Source organism: Falco biarmicus, chromosome 9 (genome assembly GCF_023638135.1).
Source record: "Falco biarmicus isolate bFalBia1 chromosome 9, bFalBia1.pri, whole genome shotgun sequence".
Taxonomy (NCBI): domain Eukaryota; kingdom Metazoa; phylum Chordata; class Aves; order Falconiformes; family Falconidae; genus Falco; species Falco biarmicus.
In genome coordinates, this window is record NC_079296.1 from 32,728,434 (window position 1) to 32,748,009 (window position 19,576).

At 46.4% G+C, this 19,576-nt stretch overlaps 2 protein-coding genes across 4 annotated transcripts in view; both read left to right on the forward strand.

Moving 5' to 3' along the window:
* LOC130154951 (anthrax toxin receptor 1-like) overlaps window positions 1-19,576 on the forward strand; it is a 195,468-nt gene that overhangs the window by 73,941 nt on the left and 101,951 nt on the right. The gene's annotated exons all lie outside the window — the stretch shown is intronic.
* On the forward strand, window positions 1,886-16,485 carry ANXA8L1 (annexin A8 like 1). Its single transcript, XM_056351738.1, has 13 exons — window positions 1,886-2,011; window positions 2,122-2,168; window positions 6,812-6,902; window positions 7,167-7,261; window positions 8,388-8,501; window positions 9,357-9,447; window positions 10,063-10,142; window positions 10,741-10,800; window positions 11,318-11,411; window positions 13,206-13,301; window positions 13,675-13,733; window positions 14,559-14,681; window positions 16,108-16,485. Exons 2-13 carry the CDS (start codon window positions 2,148-2,150, stop codon window positions 16,162-16,164), a joined length of 981 nt encoding a protein of 326 aa, XP_056207713.1. The 5' UTR covers window positions 1,886-2,011; window positions 2,122-2,147; the 3' UTR covers window positions 16,165-16,485.

Consider the following 19,576-nt stretch of genomic DNA (forward strand, 5'->3'; position numbering starts at 1 on the left):
TCTACTATGCAATAGTAAAGTGCATGAACCGCGGATAAGCTCACTCGCATCTACAGCGCATGATAAGGGAGGGGCAAGAGTGAAGATGAGTCTGTTTGTGATTAAAGCTTCTCATTTTAACAGCATCTGTGCAAGCAAAAGGAATATTGGGCTGTAGTGTCCGCTTCCTGCTCTGCCGGCCTTTGAGTGCCAGCTGCGGTGGCCTCTATTAAGGCTGCACAGTGCTGGTCTGAGCCTTGCTGCAGGGTTCAGGTTCTCCAGACCTCTCCTAGCCCATCCATATTGATTTCTTCAAATCCGGCCAGTGTTTCTCTGCATTAAAAACTCCTGGTGTGTCCCTTCACAGCCTTTTCAGTTTATGTTGGCAGGATAGACCACTTGGTCTTTTTTCCTTATTCTGTCTGGTTTGGTCTTTGCTTCCCTGTGACGAACAGCTGTTTGCTTAACTGTGATTTTTATGTCTAGAAGGACTTCTTTGCCCTTGGAGTCCTCAAGAAAGCTGACCTCCATGACAAGCTGACCCAATTAAATCCCAGCGCAGGGAAAAGGCATACATAGCCAGCCAGGCACAGCCTTGAGATCCAGTAAAAACAAATCCACCCGGCTTGTGAGTCCATCTTGCCCCCAGAGGAGGAATGAAGGACCACTCGTGGGCTCTCCTTGCTGTGTACCATGGATGAACCTGCCTCTCAAACACTGCTAGAAACCCAGCCGGCGCAGTCCCGAGTGGCGTGCTTGCTATGCCAAGGGCAGCGCCGCCTCCTCCACCACTCGCCCTTGCTGTATGATGGATGTGTTTGAGGCAGGAGCAGCTGGCACAGCTTGTTCTCTTGGGAATAGCCAGGGCAGCTTCCCAGGCCATCGGGGACCCTGCAGGGTGTGGGAAGGAAATGAGAGGCCCATGGTGTGGTGGTTACCCAGCCTCCCGTGCAGGTCTGTAAGTGCGAGAGGGGACAAAGCTCTTATATAGCAAGGGTTAAGATATAGCTGGTGGGAACGTTTCCATCAGGGCAGCTTTCCACTTTAAATAAATAAATAAATGCTGGCATGTGTAGATTCTGACAAAAGTCTAGACAGGAAAATATTGCTACAGCCATAAGATATTTCAGCTGATTTCACAGAAACATTTCTCCAAATTAAAGCATTAAAAGCTGTTTCAGCTCTTTTAAAATAAACACAAAAAAGGAGAAAAGAAAAAAAACCCAAAACATTTCATATTTTACTCCTAAGCCTTAACATGTCACAGCAGCTAGTGCAAGCCCTGTGACAGTTTTACTGGGGCTGGTGTCACTGAAAGTTCTTAGCCTTCAATGTGCTGGTCCCATGTTAGTCTAGGAATGCTCCTTGACTCGTGCCGTGGGAGTCTGATATGGAACGGGGGACACCTCCCAAGTCTCTGCACAGGATGCTGCTTTATTGAGTTTTGTTGTAAGGTGTGGGATGTGGCTATGTTTGTGGTGTGTGGGTTTTTTGTTGAGGTTTCGTGGTTTTTCTTTTTTGAGATAAGTTTTTTTGAAGGCAGAGAGGTGGAGGAGGGTTTGTTAAGATTTGAGAGTCCTGTTTTGCTGTGTCCCAGATTGGTAGAGATAGAGTCGGTAATAATGAGTGGCTTATTCTGTTACAGCAGAACTCACCAAGTCTCGGTGGAGTTTTACGCTGAGATATTACCTGGTTGTAATTTGTATGTTGTGTCTGTGCCAGAGGCCAAAATGTTAGCAGGGAAGGGGGTGTGTGTGGGGAGAAGCAGTGAAAAAATTACAATGAACTTTAGTCAGTGGGGTTGAATGCTTTCCTCACAAGGGAAGCCTTGTGTATTGAGCAACTTGATCTCTCCTTGTGAGATCATATATGAAAAACAGGTTGAGCCATGTCTGAGGGCGTTGCCCCATGGAATTTGTAGGTAAGGATGATTTATACCTGCGTGTTCCCAGCACAGAGAGGCCAGTTACGTTCTGCAGCTTCCAGAGGGAACAAGCCTCCTGAGGAGTACAGTTATTCCAGTTTTCCAGGGGTAAGTTTATTGAAACAAATTTTTGCGTCTTCCTTTTCTCCCTCCACCCCCTTCAAATCTGAGATTCCCTGACCGTGAGGTGTGATATGTGTGGTTCTCTTCATCAACAGACCCAGGTATCGCTGCTGAGACTGCAATGGCGTGGTGGAGGGCCTGGGTAAGTAGAGGAAACATTGAAGTAAGACACCCTGATATTTTTTGGCACCCTAATAAGGTAACTTACAAGTTGCATCAGGCACTATGTGGGAATTAAATGTTTCCCTTTAAAAATCAGCAAGATCTATTTACTGGTTTTCTGGCTACAAAATAGCATTCAGCACTTCAAAAAGCTTGATTAAGGAAGGTGTTAACATGACTGGCTTTAAGGAGAGCAGGGTCTCCCTGGTCAGTTGGTTAAGAGTGCTGCAGGGGAGTGTTTGTGAGCCTCTGTGCATGGGGAGACGGTACTGGGGAACCGCAAAGTTCACAGCTGAAGCCTGCAAGCTGTGGGCTCCTTGTCCGCTCCCTTCCCTTGTGGCACTGAGTTCAGGGCACTGGCCTGTCCCCATTTTCATCCCCAGCTGTGCTGGCAGGCTGTGGTCAGAGGGAGATGTGGTCAAGCCACATTGTTTTTGGTGGGTTTTTAATATTGCAATGACAATGTGAACGTGAACACCCTGTCTGTCTGCTAGAAGCCAGAAATGCTGTGTATGTTCTCTTTCAGACTCTTGTGGCTTTGGGAGGTATGTAGCAGGATGCAGGGGGGGATGCTCATGAGGTGTGTGGGGGCAGCCTGTAGGGTACAGCTGGCGCCAGGCAGCAGGCAGCTCTGGCAACGTGCACAGCTTTGCTGCCATCCATGGCAGTTCTCCCATTAGCTTCTGTGGAAGGCCAGGTTTACCCTCAGGCTTGGACTCCAGATAAACCAAAGCCTACAAGAGACCTACTGGAGACATGCGGTGGAGGAATACTGGTAGAGGAGTCTTCTTTCCCACCCAGCCCCTGCCCAGCACCACTGCCAGTCGTGCATGGGCTTCCCTGGACTGTTTTTGTTGTCATTGTGGAAAGATTTGTCCCAGAGTCCCCTCCCACTCCATGTTGTGAGGAGGCCTTCAGGAGGCTCAGGGTGGACCTTGTTGCTCTCTACAGCTGCCTGAAAGGGGCTGTAGGCAGGTGGGGGTCGGTCTCTTCTCCCAGGTAACAAGGAACAGGACAAGAGGAAATGGCCTCAAGTTGTGCCAGGGGAGGTTTAGATTGGATATTAGGAAAACTTTTGTCACTGAAAGGGGGTGGTGAAGCATTGGAACAGGCAGCCCAGGGGTGTGGTGAAATCACCATCCCTGGAAGTATTCAAAAAAAGTGTTGATGTGGTGCTTAGAGGCATGGCTTAGTGGTGGACTTGGCAGTATTGGGTTAACGGTTGGACTTGATGATCTCAAAGGTGTTTTCCAACCTAAATGACTCTGTGATTCATGTTTCAGCAGCCCGTGCAAGGGGTGAGCCTGCATCAAGGCTCCAGTGCTGGCGCTCCTCTGCCAAGCTGGAGCATTGGCAGTCCTGGTGCTGGTGGCTGAGCGAGGCCAGGGCAAGGGGCCTGTGCTGCCACACACCGGCAAAGGTACCCAGGAAGTGCAGGAGAGCTGTCTTGCGGTGTATTCTATTACCCCAGGTGCAATGTATCATCAAGGAGTGAGAAACCACTTTGCATAGACATGACCGTTTTTCAGGTCCTCAGTTATAGTTTTGTAACCGAGGGGTGGGAGCTGGAGAAAAAGAACAAACTAAACCCAAAAAACCTTCTGGGGTGGGGGATACCGGACTAAAGCCTACTCCCCTTCAGCAGGCATCGGAATGGAAACTTCCCTATCTCAAAACATATCATAATGATTCCCTGCCCCCCGAAAGATTAAAACTGTAATCTTCTTTTCTGATTATTTCCATCTGCCTCCCCATCTCCTTTTGCAAGTTTAGTATAGTGAAATGGAATTTTTTTCCAAAACTTGGGTAGCTCTTACTTTTAAATTTTCCCTTTCTGCTGATCTGTTCCCCTCTACGCCTCAAGCTGAAAATCGTTTGAAACCTTAGAGGGAGAAAAGGAGAAAAGCCCTTGAAAGCTCCAGTGATCTCTTACCTGTCAGTGTTGTAGAGGATGGGGCATGAGAAAAAGATGAGAGGGCAAAGGAAGGGTGGTAAAAAAAATTGTTGTGGTTTTCTAAACCCTTCATAAAAAATACTGTTCAAAACCAAAAAGAATTTAAAAATGTCAAACTCTTTCAGAAACTTTCTACTGAAAAAACTAGTAACCCCACCTGTCCCCAGCTTTTCAATGAACTAGTGATTAGGTTTGAAAATATTCTGGTAGGAAAACCTTTAATCACCCTCCCCTTCATTTTTTGTAAAACTTTTCACAGCATCAGCTGCAAGGTACGCTGATTCCATTGCTTTGTTGCCAATTATTAGTCTTCACATGGGAGTTATGCAGATGCCTTGAGTAGTTTCAATTAGGTAATTGTAGGATCAATTCATCTAGGGAAACAAGACCAAACTGAACAGGATTTCTCTGAAGACCTGTTGTGATCGTACCTGTGCTGGAACAATTATGTACACAGAGAATGAGGTGTATGAGTGAGTCACAGGTGTGCTACTTGAGCCAAGATAGGCTGGGAACGTTTATTGGAATTAGGATCAAAAAAGACCATTGCTTAATCTCTTTCCACTGCCTCCAAATGAAAGCTCAGCTTTGCACTCCATATCTTTCACCGAGTCACCAGGCATGAGTCCAGAGTGTTTCTTTTGCATAGTTCTTGCATGGAGCTAGAGAGGGTCGTCAACCTTTTTCAGAGCAGAATCAGATGGATGAGTGTAACCTTTCCAGGGCAGCTGTGATGGTGCTGGCTGACTTCACAGGCAGCCAGAAAAGGAGCGCTTGCAAGGGTCCTACCAGCTCAGCCAAACTCTATTCCAGGCTGGTCATGCACCATGGTGCAATTGGGGGTGGCCATACTGTAGTCCGTCACTGCTCTTTCTGCAGTGACAGCTTCACCACAGCCTTAAACTTGCTGCTCAGTTATCATTGGGATTCAAAGTTTCACCTATGGAGAAGCTTCCTGTCAATACCATCTGCTTTACAGCTGGTCTTTCTGCTGGGAGCAAGGTGTGGTAGCACAGGAGTCTCTCTCTGCACTAGCTGTAAAGCAAACTTCCCCAGATCTTGGTGATCGATGAACGTACTGCATCTCTTGACACTTGTCACTGCCTTTTGGTTGCTTGTCACTGCTCCCAGAGCCTGGCTGGCAAAGGGGCCAGCATGCAAATGTGTGCCAGCTGTGTCGACTGGTCAAGCACTCAACAAGGACACCTGAGCTGTTTGCCCACAGCCAGCCTGAGCATCTGTGCAGCACAACACAGCCACGCTTCAGCTGCGGCGCTAGGCTGGACCTGGCATTTGTTGACAGACACTCCTGAGCACACAGCCATCAATCTTCCAGCGTCTCATTAAAAAACAGGAATGCAGGTCCTGAAGGGAATTTCCACAACCTTTTTTACCTTGGCAAGGATTGTTTGAAGGCTTTGTCTTCTGGGGAGGCTTTTCTTTTTCTCTGGGAAGGGTTTGGATGACCTGGAAGGACTCTAGAAGAGGGGTAGAACCCTCTTTCACACAGGAAACGAGTAGAAGGGATTTGCGTCATAGCAGGAGGCTGCTGGGTGGCACTTGGTGGTCCATGTCAAGCAAGTCAGATGGGATGACCACAGTGATCCCTTCTGGTCTGCAAGCTCTGATTTCAGGGTGTTTTTTATCTGACTGTGAAGCCATGCCCATTGAAAACTCCATCAGATCAGACTGATATCATTAGTTCAATATTAACCCTATCCCTGCAATAAATTTATGAGAATATAGTAGTTTCCTGGGGCAACGTAAACCTCTCTGCTGCTAAGAAAGTGAAAATTGTGTCCGTTACTGGAATAAAGTGATGATGACTCTTTGTGCCTAGCCACTTGTGTACTCCCCTGTTGATAGGACTCTGTTGTTAGGGATGCATCAATACCTTCAAGCCACTCCGTTGAAGTTGTTGTTAAATTAAAGCTCTGAGCCTGGGTTCTGGTTGATGGCCCTACTACCTTGTGGTGACTGGAATAAGCCTCAGCATGTCTTTCTGCCCTGGGGCTCTGGCACTGGAAGCACCTTAGATGTCTGTCTGGAGGGTTCCTGTGTAGTTGGCCCTCGGTTCAGGGAGAACATCAAACCTGCATTCCTCCAGATGGATCTCTTCCTTCAAAGTAGTCTCTTGGCCCAAATCCTTCTAGTAGAAATGCTTCCTTCTTGAATTCAGCTGTGTAGAAGTGCAGCAGCAGCAGAATAAAGCTGTTGCTTAGAAAAATGGTCTGTGAGAGCATGGGTATTCCATGAAATCAAACAACTATGTGTAAAAACTACTCTGCACCAAACCACTGGGAAATGCAGTATGATACAGCAACATACACGTTGTGAAGCATTGTATTTAAGGGCTGAATAGGGAAGCCTAGTCTACCCAGCTTTTTCTGCCAGACTGTCTGACCTAGTGACTGTTGCAGTGGTGTCGGTCATGCTTTGCACTTCACGTCGGCATCAGGAGCCAAAAGCAGGTACAGGCAGGTGGAGGCAGGAAAATTGTGTTCTCTTTGGAGCTCTGCTGAGAGACCTTGAACCACTCCCTTCGCTTTTCTGTGCATTCCCCATGTGCAGGCAAAAAATAATGTTAACGTACTTCCAAAATACTTTTTCTTCAGCTGGTGAAAAACAGTGATGAAAAGTACTGTATATTTTTTCCCCCCTTCTTTCAGAATGAAGCAGAGGGCAAGTCCACGATAGGTGCTTTAAACTTTGATCCCGTACCTGATGCCCAGACTCTCTACAAGGCCATGAAAGGGCTTGGTGAGTTGACTCCAACCGCATCTGTAAAGCCTATGTTCTGCTTATAACTGCCACGATGAAAGCCATTCCTTAAGAAAATTGCAGTCAAAGCTATCACTTTTTTAATGTGGAAAATGAAAAATTAAAGTTTCCTCAGTGCATACATAAACTTCTACATGAAAGCAATGAAGTAAAGGAGGCTGTCTGAATATCCAAATTGGGATTTTGGACCAGTCTCAACTTATTCTGTACACTGTGTTTATGGCTTATTATTGTTCTTCACAGGGACTGATGAACAGGCTATAATTGATGTCCTAACCAAGAGGAGCAATAGGCAGCGTCAGGAGATTGCCAAATCCTTCAAAGGACAGTTTGGAAAGGTTCTTCCAAAACAAAGCCATTTTCAGTCATTGTTGCACTACGTGGGATCTAGTTAATGGGTGTACATTTCATCTTGCAAGGATGATGCAAACAATATGCAGGTCTTCTGCAAATAATTAGAGTAATATTTATCTCTAACACCTGGGATGAATGTATGAAATTAATTTTTGGTCAAAGAAACTGGTTTTCCCCCAAAGACTAATTTTTTTAAAAATGCATTTTGACCAGGAATACTTTTTAAAAATCTAATTTAACTTAAAGTGTGATTTCTTCTTGTTTTTGAAGATGTAACAAAAAATGATACCTTTTGAAATGGTATTTTGAGTAAAATACTGGTTTGGAGCCTTTTAAAATGCCAAAGAAAGTTCACTTTAAAGACTTATTTAATTATAGTTGTTTGGCAATTCTGAAAATGACAGCAAACTGTGGTTATTGACAACCGTGTTTTCGTGTGATCTTTCTGTCTCTGGTAAAAATCTTACTTTTATTGGGAAAACTTTTCCACCAACAAACTCTGCCACCACCCCTACTCTGTAGTCTCCAATGACCTTTGCTGGAAAGGAGACTGCTGTGAAAGGGCTCAGAAAGGGAAGCAAATGTGGGGGTGTGGCGAGTATGGGACAATGAGTAGAGGGCTTCCATCCCACTAAACCAGGGTGTTTCATACCCTAAAAACCCCTGCACTATCGTGAAAGTTTGAAATCTGTCTTCAAACAAGACTGCACGCCTGGTTCTGCAGAAGTCCTGGGTGCAGGTTTATATGCAGGCTTTGGGAATTGGCTCGCTCTGAAGCTGTGTCCCTTGCTCAATCCAGCCTTCAGCTGCCTAGTTCTGCTCAGAGTAAAGCAGGGTGGAGGAAGAGCTTAACCTTCCCTGCTCTGCTGCAGAATTAATTAGTACCTGGGGGAAGCTTGCATACTGGGACAACAGGGAAGTGGAAGGCCCTAGACAAATCCCATTTTGGAGTTAGGTGCCTTTTTGAGTCCCAGGACCTTTCCTAATAAACTATCAGCATGATACTGTCATTCAGCTTCATTGCTGTAGGCTGTGGGGATGGAAATGGCACTGGGTACCAAAAAGATCCGGTGAGGCTTTTTGTGTCACTGTGTGATGTGTGTTTAACAGGACCTGATTGAAAGCCTGAAGTCTGAACTGAGTGGCAACTTTGAGAGGCTCATTATAGCTCTCATGTACACCCCATTCAAGTATGATGCCAAGGAGCTCTATGATGCCATGAAGGTAAGGGTGCTGGTATTTCAGCCGTAGCGCAGACAGCGCTCGTTTCCTGTAACTGTGCTTATTAATGCAAGTGGTAATAACTGGACTGTTAAGTGATTACATTTGTTATTAGCAGTTGGCTTTAAGAAATAGTTAATTGTACTGTTAATGCATATTCTGAGGGGGGAATGCTGCTTTAATATTTAGGGCTGTAGGAGAGTTTCTGTACATAGGTGTCTCATAAAGCCTGGGGAATGCAGCAGCAAAACTAAATTCGGCTTTAACATGGAATGAACATCCACACATTACAGTTTTCAGTTAAACGTCTCCTCGCTGCTTTCTGCAGTGCCTGTGCTGAACCAAGCTCAGTGACACAAAGCTATTGCCCTGATGCACCACCTGAGACATGAAACCTTTAATAAAGGCAAGAAGTGGTGGTGTGAGGGCCAGGCTGGGGTTGGCTGGGGTCCTACCTATTCATACAGCATCTTTTCAAGTTTCAGATGGAGAGAGATCTATTAAAATGGTACAAAGATGGACTGACTAGACAAGCATTGGTGTCCCTGCATCCCTCTAACGCTGTCTGTCATCAAAGATCCAAGTCCGGAAGTGCACTGCAGAAGTGCAGGGTTACATAAAACCATCCTGTGTGAATTAGGCACCTCAGTAAAAGAAACCATGTTCAAACCAAATGTGGTTTGTGTCTCCAGCTTTCATCATGACAGTTTCCCACAGCTCAGCACACAGCCTAACGCGTTGCTGCCACCCAACTCCTCACTTGCATCTTCTTTATATATACTTCTCTAGCAATAAAGTCCACTCCATGATGAGATGCCTTTCTCCACCTTTATTTCTCCATTATGTTTTCTATTACAGGGTGTGGGAACAAGTGAAGATGTTATCATAGAGATCCTGGCATCCCGGACAAAATCTCAGATCAAAGAGATAATCAAGGCCTACAAAGAAGGTAAAGTGCCTGGGGCTCTGATTTGTGTGGTCGGAGCAATGTGTGACTGCCTGATTGCACAGCAGGAATGCTGTAACCAGCTAGCACTGTCAGCAGGAAAATGGGATTTTTAAGAGCAAGAAGGCGCACCCTAAATCTGCTTTCAGCCTGGAAAACAGAACATGGCTATGCTGAAAGAATTTGAAAATCTGTTTCTAGGTCTCCATCCAGTTACAGAAAAAGGTCAGCAAATCACAAATTTAGTTCAGCTTGGCCACACAGCTATTGTCAGAACACAAACAGAGCTATAGCTATGCATGTGGCTTTTTCTCCCCATTAAATACACTTTAGATGAGAATTTATCAAATACATATTTGTAAATAGTTGGTATTGATTTGGTCCCTGAAACTACATCTCTAACGTTAGCCTTGGACATCAGTGGAGCTAGGGATGACTCAGTTGGATGCAAACGCCAACCTGGGTATCACTGAGGGTGAGAACTGGTCTCAGCCCTGTGTTTTTCCCTAGCAGCCTTCGTGGTTAGTCAGGCTACTGTTTGTCTTTGGATGACTGGTAATATCCTGACTATATCACCCAAATAAATCTTTCCCTTGTCTTTCTCTTTCCCTTGGGTAGAATATGGTTCTGATCTTGAGGAAGACATAAAATCGGAAACAAGTGGTCACTTTGAACAGATCCTGGTTTGCCTTCTTCAGGTAACGCTAGAGAAGAAAAATGAGGTTATAAAGTTCACGTTTTGGGGACATGGAATATAAGAGGCAATACAATCATGATCACCACATAAAAGGCAGAGACAAACATGTCACTTGAACTGGATCTGTGTTTCAGCTTCAGTGTGCCTGAAGCAAGGAGCCCTCCCTTCCTTAGCAGCACAGAGAGCTGGGAGCTTACAGTCAGCTCTGCAGCAGGTAGAGATCTCACTTTTACATGTGTGTAAGGCAATTGCACTCTGCAAGGGTCTTAGAAAACAATACTCCTCAACCGTGATTCACCACCCTTCCACAGTCTGTGCCCTCAATGCTGAGTGCATTTGGATGCATTTATCCTGTCACGTTTTCCGAATTTTCTTCCCTAGCAGCAGAATAACTTAGTAATTATTTGACTCTCCTTCATATGACTGATTTCAGTGCCTTTCAGTGAGGGCGTTGGCACTTGTGCTACCTGAATGAGTACTCTGCAGAAATAGATAGCTGAGAAGGACACTCGATCTTTGCCCAGAATGTGTACTGTGATCCTTATATATGGAAGAACCTTCATGAGACAAAATGGTTGCCTTTCTCTTTCCTCCCGCAGGGTGAGAGGGACAATGCCACTCTCTATGTGGACACAGCGCTGGCTCTCCAGGATGCAAAGGTACTCTCCAATGCAGTGATCAGTGGTATGCCTGTAGCCCACCTGTCTTGAACTTCAGAGCGCTTCAGTGGGCAGCAGAGCCCTGGAGTCACAATAGTTTGGGCAAGCTGGTCTTCAAGCAGAAGCAACTTGGGATTCTTCAGTTTTGCCTGCACTGCTAAGCCTTGATGTTCCAAAGAGAAGTGATGAGAGCTGGGCTTGGGCTCAGCTGCTTTTGATGTGTGAAAGTACACGGGTGTGGTGGAGGGGGAGAGCAAAGAATAGGTAAGAAACCGCAGAAATATTCTTGGCTGCTCCAGCTGCTGCAGGAGGGATGGAAAGGGTGGAGACAGTGACTGCTCCAATTTGACTAGAAGACATGGTCAGGGTTCATAATCAACCATTCTAGAAGAGTCTAGTTCACACAGTGGGTTTGGTCACTTCAAACCCCTTTACCTAGCAAGGCCTTAAGCCAAACTGCTCCTTTACCAGCTGCACATACAGAACATTGCTCTAACAGTTGTGTGTTCGATTACAGACTCTCTATGCTGCTGGGGAGAAGATACGGGGCACTGATGAGATGCAGTTCATCACCATCTTGTGCTCAAGGAGTGCCACACACTTGCTTAAAGGTATGGAGCGAGCCCAAACGCCCAAGCCTCTGAAATGAGAAATCACTCTAGCAAAAAAGAAGAGACAGGGCTATAGATGGGAGAGATGGCTCCGAAAGAAACACCTGAGAGTGTCTCCTAATCCTTGGTCACTCAGTGACCAAAAAGCTGTCAGCAGCTTCCATGAAAACTTATGAAGACTTAGTGCTGCTGAAAATCAGGTGACTTATCTAGGAGTCATTATGCAGCGGTGATGGCTGGATGGGATAACAGTTTTTGTAAACCCAAGGGGAGAGGGAGAGAGAATCCCTTCCTAACCAGGTGGGAGCATGGAATGGACAGACCCGTGAGCTCTTGGATGTGGGTTTCTCTGGGGAAAAAAAATCACAGAAAAAGTACCTGATTATTCAATACTGGAGCATCACAAGGTGCACCCTGTGTTTCTGTCCCAAGTTCTGCTGAGGGCGCCAGAGGCTGCCGGGAGGGCAGACACTAACCCAGCTCCAGCTAAGGGAGCCTCAGCTCCCCACTGCCCTGGGCAGCAGAGACCTGGCCTTGTCATCTCTAGACTTTTGAAGCAGTCCAAGGCTCTGACTAAGAGATTTTGTTATGTCAGCTGAATCTAAGCATATCTAGTACTGTGCAAATCAGCTGGATCTAAACTGATAAATGTAGCTGGTGATAAATTAGGTATGCCTGAGCTTTTTTCAAGCTGAGGTCTTCTGAGGCTGTTTTCCAGGCCCCGGAGGCCAGCTCCCCCTTGCGTTTGAAATTTAAGCTCCCAGCATCAGTTAGAAAACGAACCGAAAAAAAGTGGTCTCTAGTCTTTGGCTGTGTCTGCCTTAAAGAGCTGAATTTCATCTAGTTTGTGGTCAGGATGCAAGCCATCTCTGGGACCTACTGTATCACGGGGCAAGTCATTTTCTCTGTGCTATGGCAGCCTGTAATTGTTGCTGCTATTTATTTTTTTGTTTTTAACACGGAGAGTATGCCTGAGTTGAGACTGCTGTATCCATCTGTCTATTCTGTGGTATTGCCTTTCCCCAAAGTATGAGTGTTAATGTTTAAGTATCTGATCTTGAATGCTGAGCAAACTTCATTAAGATGTCCATCACATTGCTTAACAGTTTTCCTTCTCTGTTAGTCTGAAAGCTAGGAATCAAAACTGAGATCTGTAATTCTGAACCCTGGTGCACCCAGAGTGTATAATGTAAACAAAAACTCTGTTGCTGAGCTTTTATGAATGTGGGAGTTCAAATTTCTTCAAATCTGCACCTGTTTTGCTCATTTTTTCTGAGGTGGTTGTTTTTTTTTAAAAAAAAATGTGGTTGAAATAACAAGTTCTCCCAAACTGTTGTCATCATTTAAAGGTCCAAGGGCCATGAGCAGCATAGTCCTAGATTTCATTTGGTTTTATTTTGTTATTATTTTGAAGTTAGTGACATCAACAAACACAAGACCAAATGATAGGTTTGTACCTAATCTGCTGCTGCCTGCTTCGTTTGTGTGGTTAAAGGCAGCAACAAAGGGTCAGGCTTCCAAATGAATACAAGGTAACTGAACTTGCATTTTCAAATGAAGGCAAGGAATTAAGACCCATGAATGGGCTGGGGTTTCGTGAACATTGCCATCCACTTTTGTAGCTGATTTCTGGGCTTGACTAGAGTCTCCTGAAGTTGGTGCAAATGTGGCCATTGCTGTAGTGGTATCTGTGTTTTCATATCACCACACAAGCAATACCTGTAAATATGGGGCACAAAATGCCTGAGCGGTTGCTTGGTAGAAAAAAAATTAAGTTCTCTGTGTTTCAAACAGTGTTTGAAGAATACCAGAAACTGGCCGGTAAGAGCATAGAGGACTCTATCCAGAGTGAAACTCATGGCTCGCTTGAGGATGCCATGCTGGCTATTGGTAAGAGCAGCTACGTTTCTCTTCCTTTTGTCTGAGCCTGCTGCCTTTTTCCTGCAGCAGTTGACTGTTATAGAATCATAGAATGGTTTGGGTCTCAAGCGACCTTAGAGACCTTCTAGTTCCAACCCTGACACCATGGGCAGGGACACCTTCCACTAGACCAGGTTGCTCAAAACCACACCCAGCCTGGCCTTGAGCACTTCATGGGATTGATCTACCTTTTATAAAGGTATCTGGCAGGAAGCAAAGTGTACCTCTTAGGTAAGATAAACTCAGATCCGAGAGGCACAATGGTTTAATAGAAAGCATTTGAATCTGTTACCTGCTGCTCTGGACTGGATTTGATTCTTACTGAGCCTTTTCATGTGTCCAGTGAAATGCACCAGGAACGTCCATTGCTACTTTGCAGAGCGGCTGTACCATGCGTTAAAGGTAAGACTCTTCATTGTAACATACTGGACTTAACCTGTAACCTGGCTTTCACCAATTCAAATTAGAAGAGCCAAGATTTTGGCAAAATCCAGCAAGTTTAGTGCTATTGTTGCAATGCCTTCAAACATCTTGGGTAGAAAAGTACTCTTTAAGCTTGAGCTACAAAAACAGTCTGGCTTTTACGTCTTGGTAGTCTGTAAGGAGCTCAGTCCCGCTTTCTAGAAAATGGACAAAACTGCTGGAAGAGCCTTTTATAGGAGGATGATCATGGTGGAGTTTTGTCCATAATGTTAACTTAAATTATTTTCTTTTTAGGAAGTAATTCTCTCAATGGCTGTATAAAATGAAAGAGTTCCAAATGGGGACCTGTAAGGCATCTGCAGATTGTGCCGCTGTAACTCTTAACTGATATGTAAAAGATGTCAGCTCTCCCAGCTTTGTGGAAAGCTGAGATGACTGATTATTTTTGTTATCAACATGATCTTAATTTTCCTGTACGTGGTTAAACAATATTGGTTGAAGCCACGTGTTGCATGGGTGATGCTGCAGAAGGACAATGTATTCAGTGCCAATTTCCAACTCTGTAGCATGTTTGCTTTTGCATTTGACATGTGCAAAGACTTATAGCACACTTCCATGGTGGGCTTATAGTATTGATGGTGGCCCCTGGGGGGTGGGTGGGTTGCTGGCCCTCCAAAAAGAGAAGCAGATGTGCGTACCAAGCAATATTTGAAGGCTGCCATCTCCTGTGTCCTGGACCAGTTTGCAGCAGCTTATCCCTTGAACACCCACTACCATTGCAGACTGATATATCTGTTATTCCAGGGGGCTGGCACCGATGATGGGACCCTTATAAGAGTGATTGTTTCTCGGAGTGAAGTTGACCTAAATCTTATAAAGCCCGAATTCAAGCGTATGGCAGGAAAATCTCTCTCCAGTATGATTCTGGTAAGCAGCATCTTGATAATGATGGTTCTTAGCTGTCAGATACATTCCTAACGTGCCCAGCACTATGGGGTGCTTTCACGGTTGTTTTCAGTAAAACTCTCATTTCTGCTAAGATCATAGCTCTGCTTCATTAGGCCTATTAATAGTCATCTCCTTGAGAGACATATGCCTAAAAGGTGACTCTGACTGTATGGTCTATAAGTGACTTGGGCAAAGTCAAACCTGAGGAGAGACTGCTCCAGGTTTTTCATGGACCAGACTCTGTATCCATGCACTTTGTGATCTCCTAAATGAATCTAGATTCACTTAAGCCTCCCTGTTACACCTTTCCCATGCTGCTGTGCCTTTTCCTCCTCTCTCTGCAGTCCTTAACTACCTCAGACCCATGCTGTACAAGTCAAAACGGTGCTGTGTGTGCTTTTTTGGTTTTCCTTTTGTTGTTGGTTGGGTGGTTTGGGTTGTTGGGTGTTTTTTTGGGGTGTGTGTGTGGCTTTTTTTGTTTGTTTGGGGGGTTGGTTTGTGGGGTGGTTGTTGTTGTTTGGTTTGGTTTTGTTAAGCTGACATCCCAGATGATGGCCTGGTCTGTACCGTGGTAAGATAAGTTTAGAAACTGAACCTTGTCAAAGCTTATTGTAGCTTTTGAGACTTGAGTCTCAGCTCTGGGTGAATGGCCCTCCCCTGTTAGGGCTGAAATGCTGGGTTTTACCATTTGTCCTAAGGACTCTGGGACATTCCTCTCCCCCAGTGCAAATGGCACTTAAGCCCTGTCCTTAGCAGTCCCCATGGGAAGTCTGGCTCTGTAATGAAGGGCCTTTCTTCTAATCAACATTGTCAGTGTCTGTCATGTTGATTAATGATCAGTCTTCAAGGGTCTGTACAGAATATTGATTCTTTCTGAGAAGTGGAACTGGCTTTACACCTGTCATCACAAAACATTCAAAGGGAGCAAATTTTTTATCTAGTGATATTCTCTGTAGTGATTCTCTAGACCAAAATGACCATATTTGTGGCTTTTAAAAACACATCATGCGTCAGGGCTAACTGTACTGCCCTTTCTGTTCCTGTCAGAGAGGTGCTCTGGAACAAATACCCAGGGATGTAAAATTTGAACCCAACAGGCTTGGTTGTCTTCATTCATGCTAACTTTGTGCTGCTCTGTGGGATGGAGCCCTGATGAACTGCTCACCTGGATTCCAAAGAAAAGAATTGGGCTTGATAAATGTTATTTCAGGTGGCAGCTACAAGCCTCATCTCTCCCTTCACTTTTGATGCTGTGTCAGCTGGCAGTAACTCTGCTGAAGTCAGGCTTGCTCTTTCCAAAGTCCTTTTCCTGTGTGGGCATGTTCCATGGACTGACAGTGTCAACACTCGGAGCATGCAGAGGAACTTCCACACTCACTTTCTTTTCTTTTTTTTTCCTCCTCAGGATGACACCAGTGGTGATTACAAGACAGCTTTGCTGAATCTCTGTGGCAGTGACTGACAAAATCTAGGAGGAGGATCTGAAACAGATACAGAAAGAAAATCAACAGGGGACAAGGGTCTGAAGGTGTACATGTAGCAAACTCATTGATCCACGTGGGAAGAAAAAGATCAAATTAATGGTCATGACTTCCAAAGCTCTCTGAAGTATGTGGGAGCTGTTAGCTTCCCCAACGTTTTTTCAAACACAAGTGGGAATGTTTCTTTTTTGTTTCCATTCTTTTCTGTGTGATTTCCCTTCTCTTTTAGTATGCTGTGATGGGTGGCACTTAGATGTGAAATTAAAGATGCTTTTTCAACCCTCTGTAGGTGTTTTGCAAGTCTGAACAACCCTACAAAGCTTGGGCTGTCCTGAAGCCTTGTTAAGCTCACTAGGGCAAAGTAGTCCAGCACTGACCCTTTGATGCTAGCAGGGCAGGTCTGGAGGGAGCCCCAGATTATTAATGAAGCTTGAGGGCATGGGTCAGCGCGGAGAATTCAGTCCTAGGGGGCTGGTTTAGCAGCCTTATCTGCATAACTTCAGCGCAGGCTCCCCGAGGAGCCGGGAATGGCAGAGCCAAAGGGGCTGTAAGCATGTGAAAGTTGAAAGCCGTGCCTCTGTTTTAATTCTTGCTTGTGCGAGTCTCCGCGGGGGCAGACCGGCAAGCCCGGGGGGGACATCAGTGCCAGACTGTGGGGAAATCAAAGCTGGGGTGGATGTTTTGGTGAATATAGGATATCCCGCTCTTGGGAGCAGACCTGTTTCTGCTCCTAGTTTCACAGCAACTTTACACAAGTCAGTGGATCCCTTGGAAGTCCACCCCCGTCCCAGCCATGACTGCACCTACCGCTTGCTGAGTGAGGCTGCAGATTCGGGCAGGGAGAGCAGGGTGGAATGCTTTGAGAAGCTCGGGTCTTGACTCTCCGCACTTAAAGCAAATCAGTGACACGTGTGATTACCAAAAGCGGCTTTTCTGATCAGGTGGGTGAACCTTCTGGCAGAGGGGTGGTTCCTCCCTTGCGCTGCCGAAGTGACCAGGAGCCCGGGCAGAAGCCCCACCTGAGCTTGCGGGGAGCCGCTCGTCCCCACGGGCGCCGGTGACCCGCCTGCCCCGGTGGCTGCGGGAGGCGCGCCGGGGTGGGTGGCCGCCGCGGGGAAAGCCGCGCTCGCAGCGCCACCTGCTGGGGGCCGCCCGCGTGCGGCCGGGGCGGGGGCTCAGGGACCCCGGCGGGACCCCGGCGGGACCCCGGCGCCTGGCGGCCGGCGGGGCGGGTGGCTGGGCGCGGCCCGGACCCCCCTCATGGCTCCGGGGCGGCGCGGAGTGCGGAATGCGGGGCGCCCCGCTCCTCTTTAAGCAAGGTTTATCCTCTCAGCTCTTTAAAAACCCGTAACGGGGGGGCGCGTTTGCTGGCAGCTGTCCCCTGCGTGGGCCCAGTTTCGGGACTCTCGCCCTGCAGCCCCGCAGCTCCGGTGCGGCTGAGAGGCTCTGCGGGAGCATCCTGCTGGGACCAGCCGGGTGGGATGAGGCTTTAGGGATAACGGGCGCCGTTCCCCCCGTGTTCGGGGGGTGCTTTGGGAAAGGCCGAACGGGAGTGTGTGACTGCCCAGGCAAGGAGCGGGAGTGATCCGTGCCCTCCTACCCGCGGCATCTGCATCTCCTGGGGCTGGACAGGCAGGGGGTGAGAAGTAATCCCAGCTGTGAGCGCCTTAAAATCTGACCAGAACAGCCTAATGAAAGCTCATCTCTTCACGGATATTTTAGTCCAGAGATGCCCATTGATTTCCCCGAAACTTTTGTGCTTGTATCATCTTGATGCACCTGTTGTTGTTACCAGGTTATTCAGGTCAGAGCTTGGCTTTTCTCCTTGGCCTGTGCTTGGCGCAGTGCGTTAGGGTTAGAGCTGTTTTGGTGTCATTGTGGTCCCCATTCACTAATGCCAGCTTGGGAGAGGTACAGAGGCAAAGCTAGGAAGGAGGAACAACCGAGGGAAGCTGATTCTATCACCATAATTGCTGGGAAACAAAACAATTGTACAACATCAATAAAGATTTAATTACATATTGATTGCTGCTAAAATGTTCCCTGGGTGAACAGGTGCTTTAATAAAGCAGAATCAATTCCTAAGCTGTTCTAACCAGTCTTTTCCAAATGCAAATATTGACTTAGGGCCTTTCTATTCGTTCACAGTTTAATTAATATGATTTTATTGCACCAAAATCAAGATAAAAGCTCAGCAAAGAAAAGGTAACAGGGACAATGTAAAAAATGCCCGGGACTGGTGTGGGGCCACCTGCTGCCTGTGTGCAAGCCTTTCTCCACCTTCTGTGGTGTAGGAAGACCTGTGTGTGGGGAGTCTCCAAAGACTGCACTAATGCCACCTTGCTGTCCCTCCCTGGGTGCTTGCTGTGTGTCCTTGGACACGGCGCACACACAGCAGGAGCTGTGCTAACTGGCAGTGTGGTGGGGTGTAGGCTCTCTGCTCATCTCACACCCAGGTGTACATAGGAATAGTTGACTCCAACTACTAGATCTGTTCCTGACACCTGGAAAACCTAACAAAAATCTATTGCAGATATGATGGTAATGCACGTAAATCATGTTTAATCCCTTAAGGCTCCCATTCCAGAGGAAGCTGACTTTATATAGTGTTCCTTAATTCTCCCAATATCCCAGTGCAGATGTGGCCTGAAACCCAGCATCCCCAGGCAGCAGCCAGCCACAGGCAAGCAAAGGCTCTGCTTGAGTGGTATCTCATCACTGTGACTTCTGGAGAGAAAAAAAAAACACTGGATGAGTCTGGCTTCACTTGTGTTTCTATTTTGCAGCAAGTCAGAGTAATTTTTGGATAAAATATATTTAAGCGTTCAAACTGAGGTTAAAAAAAATCTTGTACTCGTCAGGAGGTAGGAGAACAGCGAATATCTTAGTTGGGCAAAGTGGGAGAACTCTTTCCCATCTCCCTATGCTTAGGAATGTTTTTTTAAAGGGGAGGAAATCATCTGAGAAGGATGTTCCATTTTCCTCATTCCCTGTGGTTTCCCCAGCAGTGCACAGAGGCACACCTGGATGGTGTAGGCTGCTGAGCTGGGGCAGGGAAAGACTCTTGCCTGAGCCACCAAAGCTGGCATTGGGGCATCTGTGAGGCAGGCCAGACAGCACTTCTTCTCTTCACAGCAGAGGATGGGTTTGCCAAAACACAGGACAGCACAGCACAGTGTGCTGCCTGGGGGGGAGGGGAGGGGGGTTGGACTGTCATGAATGGCCCCATTAGTCACTCTGGAGTGGGCTGAAGGGAGGCTGGAGAGGAAAGCATCCTCATTGCTGGGCAGAGGGGAGCCTTTCTGAATGGAAACTGCTGATTATTTTTTATTCTTAAATTAATCAATTAATGTTAAATTAGTGTTGATTTATTAATGTAATTGCTGCAGTGAG

Excerpts from the sequence above, each read along its gene's own strand:
- ANXA8L1 (XM_056351738.1), top strand. The coding sequence starts at position 2,148 with ATGGCGTGGTGGAGGGCCTGG. Across the intron at positions 9,448-10,062 it reads AATCAAGGCCTACAAAGAAG|AATATGGTTCTGATCTTGAG; the intron begins GTAAAGTGCCTG and ends TCCCTTGGGTAG. Across the intron at positions 13,302-13,674 it reads GGATGCCATGCTGGCTATTG|TGAAATGCACCAGGAACGTC; the intron begins GTAAGAGCAGCT and ends TCATGTGTCCAG.